General features: G+C 37.2%; 1 protein-coding gene across 4 annotated transcripts in view; it reads left to right on the plus strand.

Moving 5' to 3' along the window:
• CTNNA3 (catenin alpha 3) overlaps window positions 1-24,174 on the plus strand; it is a 515,833-nt gene that overhangs the window by 424,555 nt on the left and 67,104 nt on the right. For all 4 annotated transcript variants that reach the window (XM_068416489.1, XM_068416488.1, XM_068416490.1 and 1 more), the window contains 2 exons: window positions 5,365-5,457; window positions 14,902-15,083. In XM_068416489.1, coding sequence (XP_068272590.1) covers window positions 5,365-5,457; window positions 14,902-15,083 — 275 coding nt within the window. The remainder of the gene's footprint in view (window positions 1-5,364; window positions 5,458-14,901; window positions 15,084-24,174) is intronic.

The raw sequence follows: 24,174 nt of genomic DNA on the forward strand, positions 1-24,174 counted from the left end.
AACTGTTTATCGCCTACATTTGAAAATGGACTGTCTGTAATGTGTACAAGCTGTGACAGGATAATGATTTTACTTTTACTTGACGCCAAATTCCTTGCCAGCAGTTGGTGACAATACTGCTATCAAAGACACAGTTCTGATCTATAATCATTTTGTTAGCTTTACATTCATAATATCCCAAATAATGTGGTATGCAAAAGAGGTCATTTTAAGGGAAGTGCCAAGAATAGATTTTAAGAACAGAAATATGATCATTTCTAATGATAAATGGGGGGATGGTATTTGCCATAGCATTCAGATATCACAATATTGAAAGATTAAGAACATAGGATTTTAATTTGGCCTTTATAATGCGGGCTTTTATTGTTTTCAAAAGAACAATCAAAATAATTGCTTTTAGCAAAAACCTGAGAAGTGCTTTTAGTGAATAGATGGCAACAATTATATGAGGTTCTTACTAAATTAGTCAGGAAAAATAATGCTTGCATTTTTCTCCCACTAGTGCATCAAAACTCTTTCTCTGGCAGCCTGTCATCTGGCAGAGTTAAGCGTGGGATAACGGTGGTATTGTGACTAATAATGCAAAAATATCAGACACTAGCTAGATATTTGCAGAGGGCCCGTTTGTGACACATTTACCATAGTTTGTTACACTGAATGACATGCTGCTTGACATGATGAAATTTTGAATTATGTGCATTAGTCAAATGTCCAGAGTAGAATAATCTCTTTAAAACCATTCTGTTCTCAGTGAACATAATAGGCAAATTCTGATCCTCAAGCATTTCTGTTGCTGCTGTGGTATTTATGTACCACAAATAACTCTCTATTTGCAGTGGTACAATAAAGACATCACTCATCAACTTAGCTCCTGTTAAGGTGTTAGTCTGCACTGCATTTTAGTATTCATTTGGGAAAAAGAATGACTGATAGAGGGTGTTGAAACCAAGATAAGATAAAGCATAAGAGCATGTAATGACAGTTTAAAGGTCAGCTTTTAATTAAATGTTAGATAAGAGGAGATAGCTTCCTTCTTTCACGTCATGATGCCTCTTTGTCCATTTACATTGTATATCCTGAGATTTTAGACTTGGCTCTGCATTATTTTTTTAACAGCTGAGACCCTTTATTTGCAGGATTGATGGTTTCATGGGTGTATGTGACCTTTAAAAATGAATGAAGTTGTTTGGATAATCACTTTTGAGGAGAGTTTGCGTAAAAAACTTTGAAGTGGAGAAAATGCTGTGAAACCTAGTCAGACACATTGTTCTACAAAGCTTGGATTAAAAAGCAAATAAGCCAAAGAGCACATTTGCACCCAGTTTGGAAGGACTGACAGAGATCTAAAGACTAAGGCCAGGCCTTGGTTTTATTAATTATTCTGTTTAAATTCCTAGCAGAAAAGCAAATGAAAAGGTTTGTCATCAGAGAGTGTTTTTCATTTCGTAGATGATCACACATAGATTATTTATATAAGCAGATACATATGCATCTCAGGTATTTAATAGATAGTGGGTCATGAAAGCAATACAAAAAATCACAAATCTTGCATTGAATTACATAAAACAGCTTCCAAGGAGAGAAGGCAATTGAGTAACTACTTCTGTTGCTCTCATTATTATGGTGGTGGGTTTTTTTTTTTCATTTTTTGGTGCTATATGAAAAATGACTTATGATTTGAAAATGACTATGGTTTATGGTTTGTGATTTAAGGTTTGATGAATCAAGAGCTTCTTTCTGCTTGAAACTTTGTCTTTGATATTTAATAATTGGATAGGTTTTTTTCTGAATTCTGTAGTACCTGTAGTTCAAAACCTGACAGATCTGGACTTTGGAGAATATGACTTAGGAAGAACTCGATGGGAGCACGCTCTTCTGGCTAGGAAAATGGTCTTTCTATAAGAAGCTTCTCATCCCAGCCACAAATAAATTTTACTAACCTGGAAAGGTCATGTGTATTATTTTAATAAAAAAAAAAGTTTTCTGACAACATTTGGGCCAGGAGGGGCTCAGAGATGAGCCCACTTGCACTTAGACTCTGACCCAATGTTCTGCGTATGAGTAAAGAATTGGAGAGTGAATCCCTGTGCCAGTGCAGCTGGAAAGAGATCTCTGTTCTGCAACTTGCGGTTTTGAAAGTGCCATATCAGATTAATAGGTGGATGTGTTTGTCTATGGAAAGCTTACCCGAGACTCTCATGTAGAGATGTCTTAACACTAGTATAATTTTCCTGTCCTCTTTGCTCTCTAAGGTTTCTACATTGAGGCTGGTAATATTTATGTAGTTTGACTTTACAGAAAAATAGTATCAATACAATTTACAAAATTCTCTCAATGTTGCCTAAAATAATCTTTTTGTGAATATATGCAATTTGTTGTGGGGTGGTGCTGGTATAACATGCCCTTACTGACATGACCTAAAATTCACTTACAAATGACGCAAATGATGTGACTGTCTCAAAATTATTAACCATTCTGCTCTGTCACAACGTCTTGTATTCCATGTTTTATAGAGGGGAAAAAAGCTATATTGGAAGTGTGGGATTGTCACATATTCCTGAGTATGTGTTCACTCAGGAATGAATGGTGTCCTACCACCGTGAATCCAACTTTATCATCATTGGGGGGAAAAAATTGTAACTAATATTTAGAAAAACCTAAGAATCACCATATATTTCTGTATGTATTAACCAAATATCGTGTAGCTTTTAAAAGAAAGTGATATCTTTTTTTCTATTAACCTCTCACTGAATCAAGGCTGTTACCTGCCTGGGGGCCCTGGTCAGTGTAATCCTGAGAGGCTAAAGTTACTCTGTTTTAATACCTTTTCTGTTACTGGTCCTCTAATAAGAGTCTCTGTAAGTGTTTCAATTAAAGTGACTTTGTGATAGTTTTTTTATTTCATGGATATCCACCCACAACAAAATCTGATTTTCCTTTCACACTGCAGGTTTTCAAACAACTTTTACAAGGTAACAGCTTTTGGCTACTGTGGAACTCTTACTATGTCTAATTCCAGGACTAAAGCTGAGAGACTTCATCACGCTCTTAGTCTTTACCTGAAAATAAAATGTTCCTTTTCCCACCTTAACCAGTGTAGCATTATGCTCATCTTTGCCCTGAAACTGATTGCCTGTCTGTTTCCTTGAGGCAGTCTAGATGTGTTTTTCACAACCAGCATTATATTTCTGCCAGCTGGTGCACCAGCTTTGAGTTCTTTATTTCTTACAATATTATCTCATAGAAATTATTTTTATTTTGTTCAGTGAGTGAAATTTACTTGTGTGCTTTTGAAGTAATGGAGTGCTACTTAAACCTTGTTTCAAGGCTGATGTTGAAGTCCAGTGGCTTACACAACACCCTCTGGCCACAGAGATGCTTTCCCAGGTGATACAGATGTATGCAGGTGGAGTTACTCAGTTTAATGTAGTGCCATTACCATGCTATGGACCCAGAAATAAAATAACAGAACCCTACAGTGTCCCTCTCAACAGATCGTGTTTATATATAATTTGACAGTAAAAATAAGAAGGTGAGAACATATAGCAATTCTGGATTTAAAAAACTACATTTGATATGATTGAAAATTGGGTAGAAGTAATGACCAGGCTTTTTTCTGCCTGTCTTTTGGTAGGGTTATCTGATAGTCCTTCTCTTGTCATGCTTCTCTTGGCACATCAGGCTTTTGGGATACTAAGAACGTCAGGATTTCCCTCTAATTGAAACTCTAGATGTCAAGCTGGTAGTAGATCATTCAGTAGTAGATCTGTCGCCAGTTATGTATTGAGTCTGCTTCTGTATATTTTTGATTCTTTGAAATGTGAATCTGTTTGATAAAGCAAAATTTGGCAGAACCAATATTATTTTTTAAATAGTTCATAATCTCAAAAGTTTTGTGTGCTTCATTGTGCAGTGTTTTGTTAATATGAGTAAACTTGCTTTTAATGTTTTTATTTAGTGTCCTTTATATAGCCATGTTAATTATGCTTTTTTAACTAAGTTAGTTATGATAAAATTCAGAACTCCTGCATGAAGACTGTTTGTTTCTTGTAATATGTTTGTAAGTGGGAAGGAGGAAATAAATGTGAAGACCAGGATCATATAGAAAATAGCTCTTATCATAAGTTAAACAATGTTTTTTGATGGAGTTGCTCCTGTATGGTTGAAGAAATTAGTACCCAAAACCTATGTTACCAAAATAGATTCTTTTAGCTGTGGGTACATTACAGTTCACATGGTATGCACAGTAAAAGTCATAGACTGGCCCAAATCACTCATATTTGGAGTTGGGAGCGGGGGGGCGGGGGAGGAAAAAAAAATGGAGAATTCAGAGAGCATAGTAATAGAGGACACTAAAAATAGAATTTATGGTTTTTTCCAACATATATAATAACTGTTTGAAGGATAATAGTTTAAGGATTGTGAAAGGCTTATATGCTGAATAAAGTGTAAATGTATTTACCTAATGCTGTTGGGATTAACTTTTCCTTTGTTGAGAAGATGGCTTGATATCATTAATTGGTATCTGTAAGAACTACTTCTTCCTATCCACCTACAGGCAAAAACCAGGCAGCCCTAAGAAAACATCACAAGAGTAGAAAAAGTTAGCACATTATCATAATGCAAATGTGTATTTTCATGTAATAAACTGATGTTGCTTAAATGGCAGTTGAGGTGACTAGAAGGAGCAGACAGTGGCATATGAAATAATGCCATATATACAAATATATGGGCCACTTAATTTTTCCTGTAGTGCAGGAACTTGTGCTGCTTGATAGAATTGAGAAGTGACACATTCAAAGCTGGGGAAGAGGTGTTCCTTCCCTCCCAGAACGCATAGCTGACTTGGAGCACTCCTTGATGTCAGTGTAGCAACAAAAATCAGCAGGATTCTGAAGCCTCTTACTCCCCCTGACAAAATATTAGATCTACTGTGTCTGACCTGGAGGTGGGAGAGTGGGCATATGAATATTTCTGGACAGTGAAGAGAAGTAGTAGAAAAACTTGTAAAAAAAGAGAAGAATCTTTTGGTTCTAAAAACGTAGGCGGTCATTCTGGTCATCTAAAGGTGTCTTGTAAGACACCTTTGCTAGAAGCAGTAACACAATATTGAAATACAAAATAACTTCCCTGAGTATCAACTTGAAAGTCAGTGCTTTAATTAAAGCATGGCTCTTCTGAACTAGTTCAGAGCCATCTGACACGATTTTAGTTAGCATTTAGTAACCAGTACACTGCTAGAAAAGGACTGGGTTTTGTTTGTCAGACATTATCTTGGACCAAATTATAATATGTGTTTGACATTAATACCAAAGTTACTAACAACAAAAGAGAATAACCCATTTCTACCTTTTTTTTCCCCAGACACCTGAGGAGCTAGAAGATGTATCTGACCTTGAAGAAGACCATGATGCACGTAGTCGTACAAGTATTCAGACTGAAGGGAAAACTGACAGAGTATGTATTACACCAGTTTATTTCAAAAGCAATTTGATGAAGAGAAAAATGCTACTGTATTACTGTTCCTATGAAGCCACTTAAAGTCATGCAGTGAATCGTGAAAATCTTGTTCAGCTCTTAATAGATTTCTGAAAATGTGCAGAGGGCATAAAACGATGTGTATTTCCTGAGAGAGAAAAAGACAGTGCAATTAAGTTATAAATACTTGGTGAAGATTTTGAATCATAGATTATCTCAAGCTGGAAGAGACCCATAAGGATCATCAAGTCCAACTTCCTGCTCCTTGCAGGACTACCTAAAACTAGAACATATGAGTAAGAGTGGCATCCAGACACTCTTTGAACTCTGACAGGCTTAGTGCCATGACCACTTCCCTGGGGAGCCTATTCCAGCGACCGATGTAAACTAGACAGAAAAATTCTTATACTTGCTGAATGAAATTCTAACAGGTTACAGTTTCATAAATGTGGATTGATCTAATAGAAGCTGTGTTAATACGGAATTTTTTATAACTCGGTCCTACTGAAGCCTGAATGCGTATTAAGCAAAAATAACCTCTTCATACGAGAAAGTTGATGTGCACAGAAGAGAAAGGGGTATATCTGGAATCCTAGTCACTGCAGTGCGTGAGTTACAGACTTTTCCTGCTGTGTTCATGTGTGAACCTATTCTACAGTTTATTGCTTAACTAGTGAATTCATGAGGAAGTATGAAAAACTTAACACAGTATTTGACAATTTCTCTATTTCTGGAAGTTCTGAATCTGATTTTCCTGTTGTATCATCATTTAACCTGAGGACTTAATTACATTACTGATTACTGTTTATTATTTACACTTAAACATTTTTAAGAGCCTGAAAACATTTTTGAGATAGCAAAAGGTTTTTTAGTACAAAATTGATGTATTTAGCAAACATTAATCTTCTTTTTGTTTCCATTTTAAATAACATTTCAGGAAAACTATGCTATTCACAACTTTCCAAAGTGGAAAAATCCATGGGGCCAGAGATGTCTATTTCATTACTTGTTTGCTCAATACCTAGAGCAATAACAGATCTCTCAGACTTGATTCATTCTAGTATTATTCCCATAATGGAAATTATAAATGACAGAACTAGTTGGGAAAAAGCAAAACTTTTCAATATAAAAAGAATTATGTCAAGAAAATGGCATTTTAATTCACATTTGTTTTTCAGCAAGCACATTTTTTTTAATTCACCAAACACAAATATTTTCTTTATTAAGACCCTAAATAGTAATGAAAAACTACCAACCAAAATGAATGCTGTTCACTTGTGCTGCATATGTCCATATCAGTTACATGTTAGTTAACTGTCAGTTGATTCTTAAAACATGGTGAGAAATGTAACAATTATGTGAAAGATCACCCCATACAATCTTATTACTGAGTAAACATAATTGGCAATTAAAATATACTAGCTGCCCTTTTCGATTAAAATTACTATTTGTAAATGTTAGCACATTTTTGCCACATTACAGGCTAAAATTCCTACTGTAGTTAAGAAAGGCAAGGTTTTCCTTCAAAACGTTATCCATATAAAATGCTACGAATTTGTTTGGAACAGGTACAGATGGTGTGCTTGCATATTTTCATAAATATCCCATAACGAATGCACTTGAAGGTTTTCTCTCTCACTGGAAAAACATTAGTAGTAATTTTTAGATGTTTACTAGCATAATGTAGTAGCAAAAGATCCACTAAAGGTTTAAAAGATCACATTTTCACACATGGTCTTCCCCTTCTCAGATAAACCAGAATACTTCTTTAAAGGGAATGTTCTTTGAAAAGAAAACCATAAATAACACATCCTTCCAGATGTCTACAGAAAGCAAGAAGTAAATGCTGAGGACTGTTGTAGGTAGGGAGCTGGCTGTCAAGAATCAGAGGCATAGGTTATTGCTGTGGAGAGGTATCTCTGGGGTACGCTTTTCCTTGTAGTACACACACAATGTATAATCTGCGCTGTCAGTGGATTTGGTGGAGAGCTGGAAGGGACAGTTACTTATAATCTATGGTTAATACATCTCAAAAAACCAGCATTTTAACAGCATAGGATGTACATTTCTATTTTTCCTTCCATTTCTCCCTAAAATAATACAATAACTGTAAATGTTCCTTTTTGGGGAATCTAGATAGTCATTCCTTAAAGCCTGATTTTGTATCTTTACTTGGGAACACTTTTCCTCGTTTTCAGATTATGGTATCAGGGCCATAAATGGCACATTACCAAAAAAATTAATAGAAGATTGTAGCTTTGACTAAATTAGATACGTATCCTCTTAACCTAAATCAATGTGGTGACAGAAACCTTCACGTACTTTTTTTTAAACAAATGTTTGAACAAATCTATTTGCTGCTGCAGCAACCGTGAACAATGATTAAGGCCTCTTTGTTTGTACTGCTATTTGATACTGATATTTGAAGATTTATACCTAGAACCTATTTAGCAATATGAAGAATCTGTATAGGGGAGATAGATTTTAAGGTTTAGACAGGGGTTGTCTTTTGTTTTGTCCCCTGCAGCAGATTTCCTGTGCTGTTGTGAGGCTTTTGCATGCAGTGCTAACACCAAGAATAACTGAGTTCCCAAAGTGATATGGCAAGATTGCAGAGTAACTTCTTTTCCTCCTTGAGTTCTTTCTCTTGGGTGTTTCCCCTACAGTAATTCAATTTTATTTATACATACCTGTCTTAATACTAGTTCTGCTTAACAGCACTCTTGATTCCTCTTGCTTTGTCAAGAGTATTGTATTTTCTCCTATGTCACATCTCTCACTGCTCCAACAGGGAATTAGTGCCTATGAAAGCACCTTTTTTCTTCCTCTTTTTATCACAACATAGAAAACACATCACAGCATGTAAAACCAGATGTGATGTGCATATGTCACTTGTAACAAAGACTACGTTTTAACTAGCAAATCTAATTTTCCTTACGTAGAAAAAAATTGTATATTATTAACTTCTTCAGAATCTGCCTTTATATAGAGAGAGAGTGTAGGTTAGTGGTGAGATGACAGGATGATATGTGACCTCGTGTTTTATGTTCCTGACTGTGCAAGTATATAGGTAATCTTGGAAGTGTTACTTCATTGATCTTTCCCTCAGATAATTCCGTATCTTTAAGATGAATATGATGGTGCTTTTGGCACTCTCCGTCACCATGGGATGCAGGTTAACTTGGGCAGTGTGCTGTGAGATCTCTCAGTAATTAAACTAGATAGCAGTACTGATTATTGTTTGTAGGGTGGTTTTATATTCCTCAAGAAGAGCCTTAGGACTAAATCCTTAGCTACTATAAAAACAGGTACTGCTTGTGGATCCAAGGACTACTACAGTTTTCCTCAGCTGAAGGTCAGATCTTCCTCTGGTTGTTGTGTCTAATTTGTGTAGTTACTCTGCAAGCTTATCACACAGTAATTTTGCTTGAGGGAATTTATGCCATCATGATCAGTGTAATTCCACTGAGGTAGTTAGTGGCTTATATGATTTTACGTTGAAGAGAAGGTCAAGTAAGTATTTGCCCAGTTAATTTTCAGACTTGAAAGACAGTGTCCATTCTGATGATAGGAGAAAGTTTAAGTGTTTAAAGTGACTAAATCGGTGAAGAGAACAGCTTAGCTTAAATTTAATTTTATTGCTACAGGCTAGGTGTTCATACTGAAGAAGAGGTGAAATATTTTAGCTCATACATAATCCACTTACAGATGACAAGAGCAGAAATGCTTTCAGGCAGCCACCCACCCACCCATTTTCTGAGTTTTGCATACTATTTTGTGAATACCTACACAAAAACATCTGAGAATAAGATCATCATTTATAAAGATCTGTTGCATACTATGTTTGCGCAACAATTCAGGGCTGATGAAGAGTTAGTGTGTATTATGTTGTGAATGAGAAAATGCAGGCTGAATTACTTATTATTTGTGTTACATCTTAAATACAGCAAGCATTAATATGCTAAAAATATATTTAGCCTTGAAAAGATGGCCATATAAAAGTCTTGCCAAATTAAGAAGAGAGAATAGATAGAAAAGCAAACACTAAGAACACCTATTGATTATTGCATAAAACAATACTTAGGAGGGAAGCTAGTTTGCCATCAAATGAATCAGCTATTCTTACTCAAGCAACAAGTACTTAACATCTAAGTTCCTACGTTAATATAAATGCTAGCGTACATTAACAGGAAGCATGTGCTATTTTCTTAATTAAAAGCCAAGTTTAAAATATTTTGTAAATTTAATTTTTATCATAGCCACACAGAAGCTTGAAATCCTGATGATAAGAATTCAAGCATAATGCAAATAACTACTGTAATTTTGAGTAGGTTCTACTAATAATAATTTTGACACTTAAAAGTATTTAAGTTCCATACTAATTCTTAAGTTATCCCAGTTTCAGTAAGGGGAAGAGATGAAGTTAATGGAGGACTCAAGGTTGTATCAGTATAATATATACTGTTACAAAGTAGGACTGGAAAGAACCCCAAGAAGTAGGCTAATCCAGCCGTTTGTCCCAAAGTAGAATAAATATACTTCTACCTGACATGTACGTACATAAGAGCAGTGGCATTGCTGTCTCTATTTAGCTCATTACTGGAACTGATTGTTTATTGGAAAGCTTTTTCTTTATACCGCATATGTTGTAGTTAAGCATGTTAGTCTTACCTGCAGTGGACACACAGGATCTGAACATTCCTTTTTGTGTATATAATTTTGTTTTGGTACTTTTAGATCCTTATTCCATGTCCTCTCTGTTTTCTAAACTCCAGATTAAGTAACTCCAATACCCTTTATTTATCCTTTAAGATAATGCTTTCTGTATACCTTTTTGCTCTGTTTTTCTCTCCTCTAGATGCTCTTCAGCTGGTTAATGACTTCTTGAATTTTGTGTCCAGACTATTCATATTGTTAAATGCATTATGCCAGCTGTGGTCTCAACAACAAGCATTAGTGTAAGGTTTACACTATTTTCTTCTGTATGCGTACTTCAGAATGAGTTTTGTATGAGGTTTGCCCTTTTGTCAAGAGTACAACATTTTGATCAACTACCTGATCAGCCGCTGATAACCAGTTGTGTCTCAGTTCGTTTTTTGTTAGGTGTAAAACCTTGCACATGTCTTAGCTGAAGTACATCCTGTTATTTTTTCAGATGAGTTCTCAAGTTTCTCAAGGTGGCTTTGAATTGTAAACCAGGGCTCTTATGTGCCAAACCAGGCCTCTTAACACTGCAAATGTGTGATGTGTACTCTTGGTTCTGTCATCCATGCTATTAGTGAAAATACTGCATAATGCCAGAGTCAGGACAGGTCCCTTCAGCATTTTGCCTGGTAGAAGCCTCGTTTTGGCATGCGTTCTTGATAAGTATTCTGTGAGCAATTTTCTAACCAGTATCACATTCACCCAATGGCAATTGCATCTAGGTCATATTTCCTAGATTATATATGAGGATGACATGAGAACCAGTGACAAAACCCTAATGAAGCCCAGATTCATGATGTGTTGCTGCTTCATCTCTGGCACAAAGAAAGGTTAGATTTAATATGACATAATTGCCTCATCTAGGTCAACCTTTTTAGTGAAGGCTGATATAAAAATGGCATTAAACAGTTTGTTCTTTTGTTATTATCTCCTGATAGCTTTACCTCTTTATTCAATTATATTGTATCTAAAAATATACAGGAACTGACATGGCAGCACAAATGAGGCACTCTCTGAACTTGTTCAAAGAATGCTGGAGTTCAGCAGGCATGCTGCAATTCTTAAAATCGAAAGAAGACAACTGGTGACAGCAAATAGTAAACTTGACAAGAGAAATTCAGCTTCTCCTGACTGTCAGTATCACACACCCACACAGTTCATCTCTAGGGAACATCCTGTGTGTTCACTTTGCCATGATTTGCTGAATATCCACCACTCTCTCTTTCGCCTCTTTATCCAAACTTGAACAATTATTCACTCACTAGAAAAAGCAGGATGTTTTGTAAAAGGTAGTGGACTCATTTTACTCATTTTAACAGAATCACTCTTGACTATGTGCCATATTCAAGAAAAGTACTTACATATTGGCATTCGAAACACATCTGTATAATAGTCTTTACAAATGCCTATCTTATGCTCACCTTCATGATAAAATAGGCTCAGCTGATGTACATGTAATTTATAATGGTGACCTACAAAGTTTGTTCAAGAAAAAACAATTAGAGGTCACAACTGAAACTTAAAACAGTTTGATTGAAATATATTCCTGTCCTTTGAGTGATTTAGAAGAGATCTTGTTCACTTCCACCAAATGTTCGGCTGACTCTGCAGCAGGGGAGCAAGAACATAGGTGAGATGGCTTCTTGTCGCTGCCGAGTCTGTGGTGGAATGAAGAGCTTAGCTCTCAACTAAGGCAAAGAAGGGACATGAATCAGGGCTTTTTGAATCTATGCCATTATCTTATAACTACAGTATGGGAAGAGCATGTTATTTTGTATTCTCGTTTGTAAAAGCTCTGAAAAGTCTTTCATGTGCTCCGTCACGAGAGTGGGGTATGTTTTCTTTGTAACCTACAAAATTGTAGAAAAACAGAGTTTTCCTCTTTTCTTCTCTATAGTTATGTGACACGCTGCAACCTAAAAAGCAGGAGGTGTTAAATAGTTTTCAGAGGGAGGTTCTTCTCTTTGACAAGGATATCTGGCTCACCTCTGTCTGAGACAGAAGGAGTTTTCGATAACAAAAAATTTGCTTGAATGTGTTGTGCTTCTTGTGGCTTTTCTTTCTTTTCTTCCTACCTGTAAGTGGTAAGAATTTTGGTGGTGTGGATCAGGGCAGTCATTTGTTTTAGGGGATCAGGAAAGAAAAAACGTGTGTCAGTCTAAGACTTGGAGAGAATAATCATAAGTTTATATGCAAGTCAGTTCCTTAGAGTGTAGCCAGGGACCAGGGTAGGCAAAAGGCCAGTTCTTTGGGTTGTGATCTCATGGGCGAGTAATACACCAGTGAGAGAAGAGTCAAAATCTTCACCAAGTAGTTACTCCCTGTGTGTCCTCTCTTTTTATCGTTATGTGGACAATTGGTTCTGACCTTAAAATTTCAGTATCTGTGATAGCAAATTGACTGAAACTTGCAAGGGGCTGAAATGAAAAGAAAAGCCAATCTTACATGGTAAGTCAAGTTGCAAATGGGATGATGCAAATAACCCCTGTGTTACCAGGGATAAATAGCATTCTGAAGAGTTAAGGAAATGAAAGAAAAAATATATACTGTTTTTTTTTTTTAATAGAAGAAAGAAAAATATCAAAAATATAACTTCTCCTCTCACCCGGTTTTAACTCTGTTATCTGCTACTGCAATAAAAAATATTTTTGTCTTAGAAGTAATGAAAAAATTGTTTTCTCCTGTTGGACAAAATAAACCTGCACTCATGTAATAGCAGTCATTCAATTTAGATTTTTATTTCATATTTACCTTTATGTTGTCTATTTTGATACAAAATCATATCTGTGCTTAAAAGGCTGTGTATACAATTGTTTTATTTTGTTGCTGTACACAGTTTTAAAGCAGTTTGAGGGAAATGAAAGAAAAATCAAGGTCAGGATTGTAGTTTCCTTTGCCCCTTTGTTCCAGGGGATAATGTGTCTCATTCCACCTGAAACTCACTAGTGTTGGCACATAGCAGGATACTGTATGTCACAGTTCCCTCATTAAAATGTCATCTTTCTTGTGGTTTCCAGATCTAGGCCTGTGTTCTTGAACTTAAAACAGTATTGAAGCTGGGGGCTAGGAAGTACCGTAAGAGTCCACCGATCGGCAAATATATATTATTATAAAAAGGGGTACTTCAACTCTCTTGACTGTCTAGCCCAACTTTTATTTTTATCTGTTTCATACCTTTCCCAGCAAGCTTATCCTACAGCCATGAGGAAAATGTGCCTTGGTCTTCTCGTCTGTTTTAGTTTTGTTTTGTTTGGGTTTTTTTTTAACAAAACAGGAAAAGTGTTCTTTAAAATAGTTACACTTTCTAATTGTGACTGCGATTATAACATAGTTATACTTTGGAACACCTGTAATTTCCAGTAATTCATATAAATGGGAAAATTAACCTTGTGACAGAGTGATTCAAGCATAAATAGAATCTCTGAAATGGCATGGCTTGAAAATCATACGCATTACATATTAAACTGCTTACCCATTATACTAATTATAAGTAATTCAGCCACTGCCTTAACTTTCCGTTTTATGGATGGTGGATGTTTTATAAACAAGAATAAGTCACAAAATATTTATTGTTTAATTGCAGCATGATTACAGTGTGTTAATAGTTGCTGTATATAGCTGTGAGTTCCTGAAGGCCTGTGGTGCAGGAGGTGGACCACTTCACAGAGGAGGTGCTAGATAAAAACCACTATGGCAGCAGAGCCATCAAGACCACCTTCTGTGGTCGAAGGTATTATGAAGGGCCAGGACTGCCATATGCCCACATAGTATCTTAGCCACTGTCTGCTATCTGACCTGTTTCTGACACAGGATGTATACCTTACCCCTGTCTGGAGCGGACTGATAATCTTGGAATATTAAGTAAAATATTTCTCTCACTATGCTGCATTTTCAGAAGTTGTTTCACTCTCTATATATTAAATACTTCACCAATGCTTTAATGTAGGAAGAATACATGCATTCAGTATAGATGGAATGTTCTGATTCCATAGTCTGAACTTCCACAAAACACACCACTTTTGTAGCTGTACTAAACCTTTATTTGAAACAGTTTTAGCCAGTGGAATGTTTTCAAACAGTCCAGTCTGGAGCCGTAGCCAAGTATAGGGCTGTGTCCTGCTTGAGCCCAGTTTGGCTGTGGCTTGATTTGAATGTTGGATGTTTTCCTCTTGGCATTCAAGCTACTTTTTTTGGTAACCTTATTCACATACTGATTTCTCACATGTTCATCTGTTTATTTATCTTCTTCAAAGACAGAAGATGCATATTTGAACAATTAAGTCTTTCTCAGTTCTTAAAACGATGATGTAGGACCTTCTCAGGAGAGGGGGCAAGCATAGGTGAAAGTTTTCCTTTATTCTTTCCTGCCTGAAAGAATATTACATTTTGTAACTTGCATACTTAAAAACACTTAGGCTCTTTCATCCCTGAGAAAAAGGTAAATCTATCAGTCGTATTTCATAAAGGCTCTTTTGAAAAATTTAGTCATCTTTCTCCTACTACGTTAGTATTAACGGTTTCAGGGACACCACTGTCCCCATTACGCTGAGGTAATTTATTTGGCCCAACTCAATGAAAGCATACAGATTTTGAAATTCAGAAGTGCTCAGGCCACGATGTGTTTAAACTATATAATTAATAAATCTAGTAGTTTTGTTTAAAAGAAAGTAAAACACTCTGACATAGACGTTTTGTAAATCAAATTATTTTATGTTTCAGGCCAAGATGACTCAACTGCCAGAGGCTGAAAAGGAAAAGATAGCTGAGCAAGTGGCTGACTTCAAAAAAGTCAAGAGTAAGCTTGATGCAGAGATTGAAATATGGGATGATACCAGCAATGACATCATTGTTTTGGCCAAGAGGATGTGTGTGATTATGATGGAGATGACTGACTTCACAAGGTAATTATACAAAAAAAGTGTCTTCAATATTTGTAATTGTTGGAGGTCATTATCACATTGGTATGGCAGGAAATACTGAGTTTTTAATGTAAGGTGCCAGAATCTTTACAAAATTGAGTGGCTAAGCTACTGTAGTTAGCTTTACCACACTAGCTAGTAGTACTGAAATGTTGGAAGGGAGGTTTGAAGTTTTAAACTATGCTTGTCCTTAATTTATTTTTTTTTCTTTTCTTCTTTTATTCATTTGGTTGGTTGGGGGTTTTGCACATTTTTAGCACTTTATTTCTGCTCTTAATGAAAGGGGAAAAGTAACAAAATAATCTTGATTTTAAGCTGTAGCTCTGTCTCATCTGTTCTTTCTACTTGTACCATACCATGCTGTCAAGCATAAAACATACTGTACAGAGCATATGTCTGCAGTACATGTTCAGACTCATGCATATTTATATCACATTTACTTGCTGTTGCTTTTGTCAGAACTGTATCGTGCTGCTATATGTAGTTTTAAAGAATGAAGTGTCCTATAGCAGATCACTTTCAAAGCTGATACTTCTCTCTGCTGCCTGTGTATGTTCTATGATACTTGTATACAGGAGCCAATCTGAAGTTCAGGAGCTTTTTCTGCCATGCACTGAATAAATGTTCAGTAAATTTCATCAGATTAATTGTACCAAAGGGGGAGGTATTGGTGTCTGGGGTTTTTCCATCTGGTTGCTAATAAAATATATGCTGATAGGTAGGTGAAGCCTTAAAACACAACCACTCTTGCAAGACACTTCATGTCTCATAAAATAAGTCCTTTCATGCAAGATATGAAGAAAAATCTAAGCCTCTTGGGCAATTCTTCAGATGTGTAAATTAAACAGAATTGCATAGAACTGAACCAGGTAACAAAGCTGGGGTCTAGCTTAGGCCTGTTCTGGGAAAGACAGTTGCGTTTTATCATGCTAGCACTTTCCAAATTCACCTTCATGTGAGAGAGATTTAAAGACCTGCATGTTGAACTCTGCAACCCATTTATTCTTTTTAAGAGTGTATGATTCGTATTGAGACCTTTGAAAAAGAACATATTGTGCCATAAAGTCAGTCTTTACAACTAAAGTCACCTCTCTCACCAAAATTCTTTAAATTATTAGCTTTAGATTAATCAAGATTAACAAGGCCAGTTCATACTCCTGTGGCTCTCAGTTGAACACAGCATAATCTGCACTTTTGAGTCGAAGAGCAGCTTTTGTCCAGTGTTGCTGATATCCAGAGATTCCACAGAGAATTCTGGAATTACTCTGGTAAAATCGTAGAATACCAGGTTGGAAGGGAGCTCAAGGATCATCTGGTTCAACCTTTCTTGGCAAAAGCACGGTCTACACAAGATGGCCTAGCACCCTGTCTAGTTGAATCTTAAAAGTGTCCATTGTTGGGGAATCCACCACTTCCCTGGGGAAATTATTCCAATGGCTGATTGTTCTCATTGTGAAAAATTTTCCACTTGTGTCTAATTGGAATCTCACCAGGAGTAACTTGTACCCATTACCCCTTGTCTTCTCCATGTGACTCCTTGTAAAAAGGGAGTCTCCATCTTCTTTGTAACCAGCCTTTAAATACTGGAACATAGTGATAACGTCTCCCCTAGGACTTCTTGTTGCTTGTTGGGGGATAACATATGAAGTTCCTGCCAATTTTATTCTGTCTGTTGGCTGAAGGTTGTTGCTGGTAGAAATGAGAGCTTGGTAGAGGTTTCTTTCTTGAATTTTACTTTGCTGAAAATGAACTGGATTGTTGTTTTAGTTTGTTTAGGGGGCCTACAGTGAATAAGGCAAAAAGGAGTGTGTAATTGTTCCTATATTGCTATGGCTTCAACAGCAAAGGCATTCAGTGAAGCTGAGAAGCAGATGAGTTATCAGTGGGTCTGCTGATGCTTTCTATCTGTGTTTAGCCTGTAGCCACAACACCTTGTCTGTCTTTCTCATGAAATACCGTCTTGGCTTGATTCTGCTACCTTCCCCAATGGCTGAACAGAAAACCTATACTTTGCCCTCTGGCCTTATGCAAAAATGAGCAAAGCCTGGGAGGGGGTTCCCTTGAGCCTGTCACTTACCATCCTACTCTGAATAGGCAGGAGAGGTGCTTTATCACTTCTCTGTTCAAAGGGGCTCGGCATTTTCAGAGCACCTTACTGGGTCAGGATCTATCCAGAGTGCACATCCGCATCTCCTTTGAATGCCTGCTGTGTAAAACTGTACAGAATAGGGTTTGTTTGGTTCTCTGATACCTTAGGGATTCACTGAAGATAGCAGGACATTTGGTTTCTTTGTCTAGAGTGGGTTTACATGTACTTTCACCTTCCAGCGTATTAGGCTATAAATTATCAGGACACGTGGGAGGTACTTTAACACTGTGGATACTTCCCTGTGCAGAAGAGTTTGCTTGGCTGCTGTTCAGGGATTCCAATTGCTGTTCCAAAAGCTGTGTATGTATTTGTCTGTTAAATATTCATTGGATGGTTTGGGGACAGGAAGATGAATATTAGGTTCCTCCGTTCCACAAAGCCATCATTTCTGTAGTCCTCACACACAGTGTACCCTGTAGCCTAGCAATTATGACATTTCTTAGGTGACAGTACACATGGATTTATATTTCTATGCACTGAAGTTAGACTTGGCCCAAATTCTGCCACTGTGGTGAGTGTTTATCGGTTACATTACAGAGAAGGGAAAGCAAGATTTCAGTTCTTGGTTCAGCTTGTGAAAGGCTTCTGTTTCCTGGGTGAGGACAAGATACAAAGATTCCTTTGTCCATAGTTTTTCCTATTGGCCATCTTAGATGACTTCATGATGAGCATGTTGTTTTGCATAGATCCCATTTTGAATCCCCTAACTCTCATTTACAGGGTGTCCCACTGTCTAACAGTGCAGTGTGTGTGATGTGGTGATTGCTGAAGATGTATTTAAGTGCTGTGATGTTCACTCAGTTGCGCCTAAGTCCCTTCGTAGGGAACAGTCTTAGGTGGCTGACATCTGAAGTGCCATAGCTGTACAAGGACCATTACTGACTTGAAAACTTAGTCCAAAACTTATGTCTACTGGTTTCGCAATAGAAGTAGTTCATTCTGGTTTTGAGTTTCCACTGTTTCAGCAGCAACAGATCTGTCCTGCTGTGAGGGAATACGCTATTTTAAAGGAATAGCTTCTGTCTCAGCAATGAATGAGTTTTCTTCCTTTAAATGGAGCTTTTAAGCGAACGTAACTCCTGGAAAGAATCTATAGAAACATAGAGCAGTCAATTAATTCAACTTGCTGCTTAGACTTCAGTATATGTGACATTGTTTCATTGTATTGATGAGTGGTATCTACATGAAAGGTTAGAATAGAACTGGTGTCCAAACAGGCAGACTTTTAGGGGAGGCTAGTTTGGATTTGGGGCATAGGATCTATCAGGGAAGCAGATAGTGTGCACTGTATTTTGGTTTTAAATCTTGGCCTGTGAACAAAAGTGAACTTAAAAAGATTTGACATTAAAGAAAACAGTTTCATGGAAAAGGGACTCTGAAGCACTTACAAAGAACTACATTAGGGTACAACCAGCCTGTATGACTCAGAGTTGTCTTAGAAAGGCTGGTTACAATTTTTTAAGCAATTAATTCAAAGCTCTCCTCTGACTTTTAGAGTTACTATTTTCCAAAGCTGTATTTTACAGAAACTGAACAAGTAGATAATAAACAGGCTTGGATGCATCATTGATTCGGTGTCCCAAATGCACTCATTTTTCTTCTCTGAAAAAAAATACTTTTTTTCCGCAAGCTTTCTAACAATTTTCAAATTATATTATTGCAGGGCTTTTGAAATAACTGCGTCTTTATATGTTTATCTCAAATACAGGCAGAGCTTCCTGCCATGTCTGAGGCGATTGTAAAGATATGCCAGGGAGGGACCAGCTCTGGTAACTTGACTTCTGCTAGGCTCTTTCACAGCATGTCCTAACAGTGTGCAGTCCGTGGATTCAGGATTCACAGTGCCTGGTTGAAAAGTCTATGACAAACCCTTTCAGTTTTCTGTGGGCCTTTGCCCCTACCTATTTTGTAGGTTTGTTAAGATTCCAAATGGGGTCATATGAACACTTTTATTAAAAAAGTGCCACTCTTAGCAAACTGTTCAGAAAATGTCTCATATTTGCTCTTGATACTTGACATTTGTTTCTAAAATGGCATCAATATCAGAGTTAAAATTAGAAAAATAGTGAAAATAGCAAAACAAATTAACAAGACTTGGAAAAATAAATCTAGTAAAGTCATACCCCAAAAGCTGTCCCCCCTTATCCTTATAGTAAACCTAAATTCAATTCTGTTTATACCTCTAGTACTTCCAAGGACTGAAGCTTAGCCTAAAATTTTCTTTCTGTAGTACTCTTAAGACCAAGTGCAGCTACCCAATCTAGCAAGTCTCCTCACCTGATAACTGCCACAGTCTTCAGCCTTATTTCATCTGCTCTCCCTAGTCTTCTGGTCTTTTCTTGGGAAAGCAAGAGAGGGATCTAAAAAGAAGATGAGAAATCAAGATGGCAGTTCTGTAGTTACTGGGATTTAAAGAGACCATGGGAGAAAAAGATGATAGAAGAGGAGAGAAGAGGGATTCTATTCCTATTCAAGTTTATCCATGAAGCTCCTTACCATAACTCACTATTTGATTTAACTTTCCTGGTGTTCCTTTCCACTTCGGAGTTGTCCTTGATCTTGCTAGTTTCCCTTCAGCAGCCAGATGCTTCTGAAATACTATGGAGCTTTTCCATTGCACTCTAAAATCCACCCACTTCCTTGCCTTTTTCTGGCCCCTCCTAGCCCTCACCTTTCTATCCGTTCCATCCAGCTCCTCTCACCCATCTGGAAATCACTCACATGTCCCAGCTCTCCTACTCTGTCTGCTCCCTGGTCATCAACCCAGCCAGTCACTGCCACAAAAGATAGTAGTACCTTTATTACTAAAAACCCTGAACTGACTAAGTGCCATTACATCTACAGTTCAATGTCAGATACAGATAAAAATTTCCCATTTCCCTCCCCTCATTTGCTCTTACCAGAGAATTCATAGGTCAGCATTATTTCTTTAATCAGTCTGGGATGCTTTCGGGGAGTCCACAGGTACTCAGTGTTTGCATCATAAGATGCAAAAAGAACATGCGTCATATGATACATAAAAGAATAAACAACTTTCACTTCAAAATTCAGTATTTCTTCAAAAATCCCCCAAAGATTGAAGTTTGTAAAAGTTTTGTGAACAGTGATGTTGTCCAGCTGCGGTATCAGAAAAGACAGAGTTATTTTGGACAAAATTACTTTGGGCAAAGTAGGTGAACCCTGCTTAGGGTTCTATTGTAAGAGCAGCTTCTACTTGAATTAAATTTATCTTAACATCTTTATATAATTAATTTCTAAAGCAAGTACAATTTGTGTGTGCATATTTGCATGTGTTTTGTCATACATGCTTTGATAAACAACCACCAGGATTTACTTGTTACAACATGGTCGATTAAGCAGATAAATTTCACGGTTAAAATGAGCGGCAGAATTGCATTAGCTAGAGTAGTGTAAATGTTATTTAAGATTTTGCAGTACTTGCAGGATACTGACTGTCCTGCCAGAATTACATGTAGTAGCTTCAGGCAGTTGTTGCCCTCCAGTAGAAACATGGTCTTTCAGATTTGTGATGAATTGTTGAGGTGTGTCAAGTGAAATCATATCATGTAACACCGAATCAGCTGATATTGCTCATTCTTCCTGAATGTCACAGAGCTTCTAAAATGTGTACAAATTCAACATTCACAAATAAGTGAGGATTTGGAAGGCAAAAATCCTGTATCTGTTCTCCTGCCCATCTCAAAATATTCTGAGTCTGAATTTCATGCATGATATTACTGTGTCTTTATTCATGATATTTACATAGAATATGATAGCTCATATGATACTCATGTGGATGCTCTTTACTTTTATAGTAAAGATAGTTTCAGCTGATCCCTAAAGACATATACCAGCAAATACTTAATCAGAAATGGAAATCACTACTCTGGTGGCCTCAATATAATTCTAAAAAGTAAGTGCTAAATATTCATCCTCTGATAGTAAAATTTCTGAAAAAAAAGTAGACATCCAAATATGTTAGTTATTTTATACAACCATATATTTCAAAGTGATAATTGCCTTGTGAAATGAAGTCTTTCAAGCAAAAAAAAAATTTAAACAGTTTGTCTCTGTTACTCAGAGTCTTACTCAAAGTATTTAGATATCCAATTTGCCTGCAAGTTGAGTGGATTTTTTTCCAGTAGTGTGCATAATTAACATCAATGGTACTGTTATTGCACAAACATGGTAAATCATGTATGCAGTCTGTTTTAGATATTTGTTAGGAATTACAAAGTCAAAATTTACTTTTAGACTGTGACACAAACAGATTCTAAATGGATAAACAGTATGCAGCTGAAGAGGAGGTTAGGTGAGAAGAGTAAAAAATACAATGTTAAGAAGCTGTCCTGCAGGTTGGCAAAGCATGCTAAATACTTATAAACCAATATAGTGAACAGCTAATGACCAAAATAATGAGCATAACATTGCTTTCTTTCCTCTGTGACATTACTGTGACAAAATATAGCTAAACCATGTGTTTACCTTCAGTAAACAATTTTTTGCTGTTGCTCACAACTGGACTAGAGATACTAAAGGGAATGGATAAACTAAAACTCCATGTCAGCATCAGAGTAGGAAGAGGGTAGGTACATACGCATGCCTATATGCATTGTCTTTCTTTTGAATCTGCATTTTTGCACCTCCTGTTTCTTTTGCATCATCTCTGTTCCTTTAACCACAGCCTTTTTACATACTTCTGTTCTCACCTCTACTGCATCAAACCACCTGCCTTCACTGTCAAAACCCTTAAGCACACCTTTTTTCTCTCATCTCTCACTCAGTACTGCTTTTCTCCAGTCAGCTCATAGCAATCACAATACCACCCACGATGTGGTTTGCCTTCTCTATGCAAGGGCACACTGGTAACTCTTGTTAGGTCCTTTTATGCAAAGTTATTACCCAACCAGTTAGTTCTGCCTCTGCACTGATACATGGAGTTGTCCCATTCCAGGTACAGGAACGTTTGTTTTATTTTGTTGAACTTCATAAGTTTTGTCAGCTCATTCTTCCAGCTTGCTGAGGTCCTACTGAATGGCAGCCCAGCCATTCAAGTATCAACCACTACCTCCAGTTGGTATCATCTGCAGATTTCTGAGGGTGTGTTCTGTCCCATCATCCAAGTCATTGATGGTGTTAAACAGCATTGACTCCACTATTAACCACTGAGGAACATGGCTTTAACAATTCATCAGTTAAACTTTGAACCACTGACCACTACACTGTGAGACTGACCATCCATCCAGCTTTTCACCCAATTTGTAGTCCACCTGTCTAGCTATGTCTCTTCAGTTTGTCTGCAAGGATACTGTAGGAGACTCCAAAGCTTTGTTAAGGTCATCAGCATCCACTGCTGTCCCCACATCCACAGAACTAGCCATTTCATCGCAGAAGGCAATTGGTTTAGCAGACCCACAATTTGCCCTTTGCCCTTCCTAATCATAACCTGGCCCTCAAAATGCCTTCCATGAGGACTTGCTCCATAATTTTCCCCAGGGCTGAGGTGAGGCCTTAGTCTGTAGGTCTGCAGATCCTCCTTAACTTTTTGAAGACTGGCTTGGAGCTGTCTGTTGTTTCTTCTTCTGTGTTAGCTTGCAAGCTCTTTGGCAGTTGGTGCCTGGCATGTACTCCAGTGGGTCCAGGACAGTGTCAGGTTCATGGTAGTAATTACTATGATATGTGATGAGTAGCTTCTGCTTTTTTGAACATCTAATCACACATTATTGTCACTGTTCTGTCACAGTCTCTCAAGTTCATTGTTAAAGTTTTAGGTTTCAAATGTGTTACTCAAAACTAAAAGCTTCTGGAATACAGCAGGTACTTAGGTTCCCCCCATGGATGCTATTAACTTTCAAATCATTCAGTTAACATATGATAATAGTTTACCTAGTAACTCTTGGTTATTAAACTGCTGCATAGGCAGTTGCTTTTGTCTTCTCTGAATCCTGATCTTCTCTTCAAGCCATTACGCTTATTGCAGTCTACAACTACCTGCAGGGAGGTTGTAGCGGAGTGGGAGTCGGCCTCTTCTCCCAGGCAACTAGCGGTAGGACAAGAAGACACAGCCTCAAGCTTCGCCAGGGGAGGTTCGGGTTGGACATTAGGAAGCATTTCTTCTCAGAAAGGGTCATTAGACATTGGAACGGGCTGCCCAGGGAGGTGGTGGAGTCACCATCTCTAGATGTGTTTAAGAAAAGACTGGACATGGCACTTAGTGCCATGGTCTAGTTGACATGGTGGTGTCAGGGCAACGGTTAGACTCGATGATCCCAGAGGGCTCTTTCCAACCTGATTGATTCTGTGATTCTGCTTCCAGTTCTGAAAAGAAAGAAAAATGCTGATCTGTGAGTTAAGTTGTGATTTCAGAGTAAGGCTTTAATGGAAAGGATTAGTTTGGGGTAAGGTAATTTCACAAAATTTGCTGGAACTGTTCTACTACTGAATCACTGTTGGATCTGTGTGAGCTGATGTTTTCTCCCCTACATGGGGAGAAGGATAGAATTCTAAGATAGAATTCTAATTCCCTGAAATTGTTCACTGACCGAGCAATCATACTGGGAAGACAGGCTCATCAGCAAAAAATCAGGACAGAAGGATGTTCTGTTACTATTTTTTCCTTCTCTCAGTGACATAACTACATTGTGGATATCTTTCTACACTATAAGCATGTGTAATTATTTCACTGTTTTTCTAATGGCCTCTTTCCTTCGAAGGGTGAGGCATTCAGAGTTTGGTCTTTTATTTAAGAACTGTTTTGTTTAAAAAGACACTTTCTTTGTGAAACTTTCATTTCTTTGGATCAAAACTGGAAGCGAACATAATGCTTTTTTTATTATCGAGCTTTACAGTTACACTTAGACAAGTGGCAAAAATTCTTTTAGCTTGATATTTGATCTTCCTAATTTCAACTTACATATTGCAAAT

The sequence above is a fragment of the Nyctibius grandis genome, chromosome 20 (assembly GCF_013368605.1).
Source record: "Nyctibius grandis isolate bNycGra1 chromosome 20, bNycGra1.pri, whole genome shotgun sequence".
Lineage (NCBI taxonomy): Eukaryota > Metazoa > Chordata > Aves > Nyctibiiformes > Nyctibiidae > Nyctibius > Nyctibius grandis.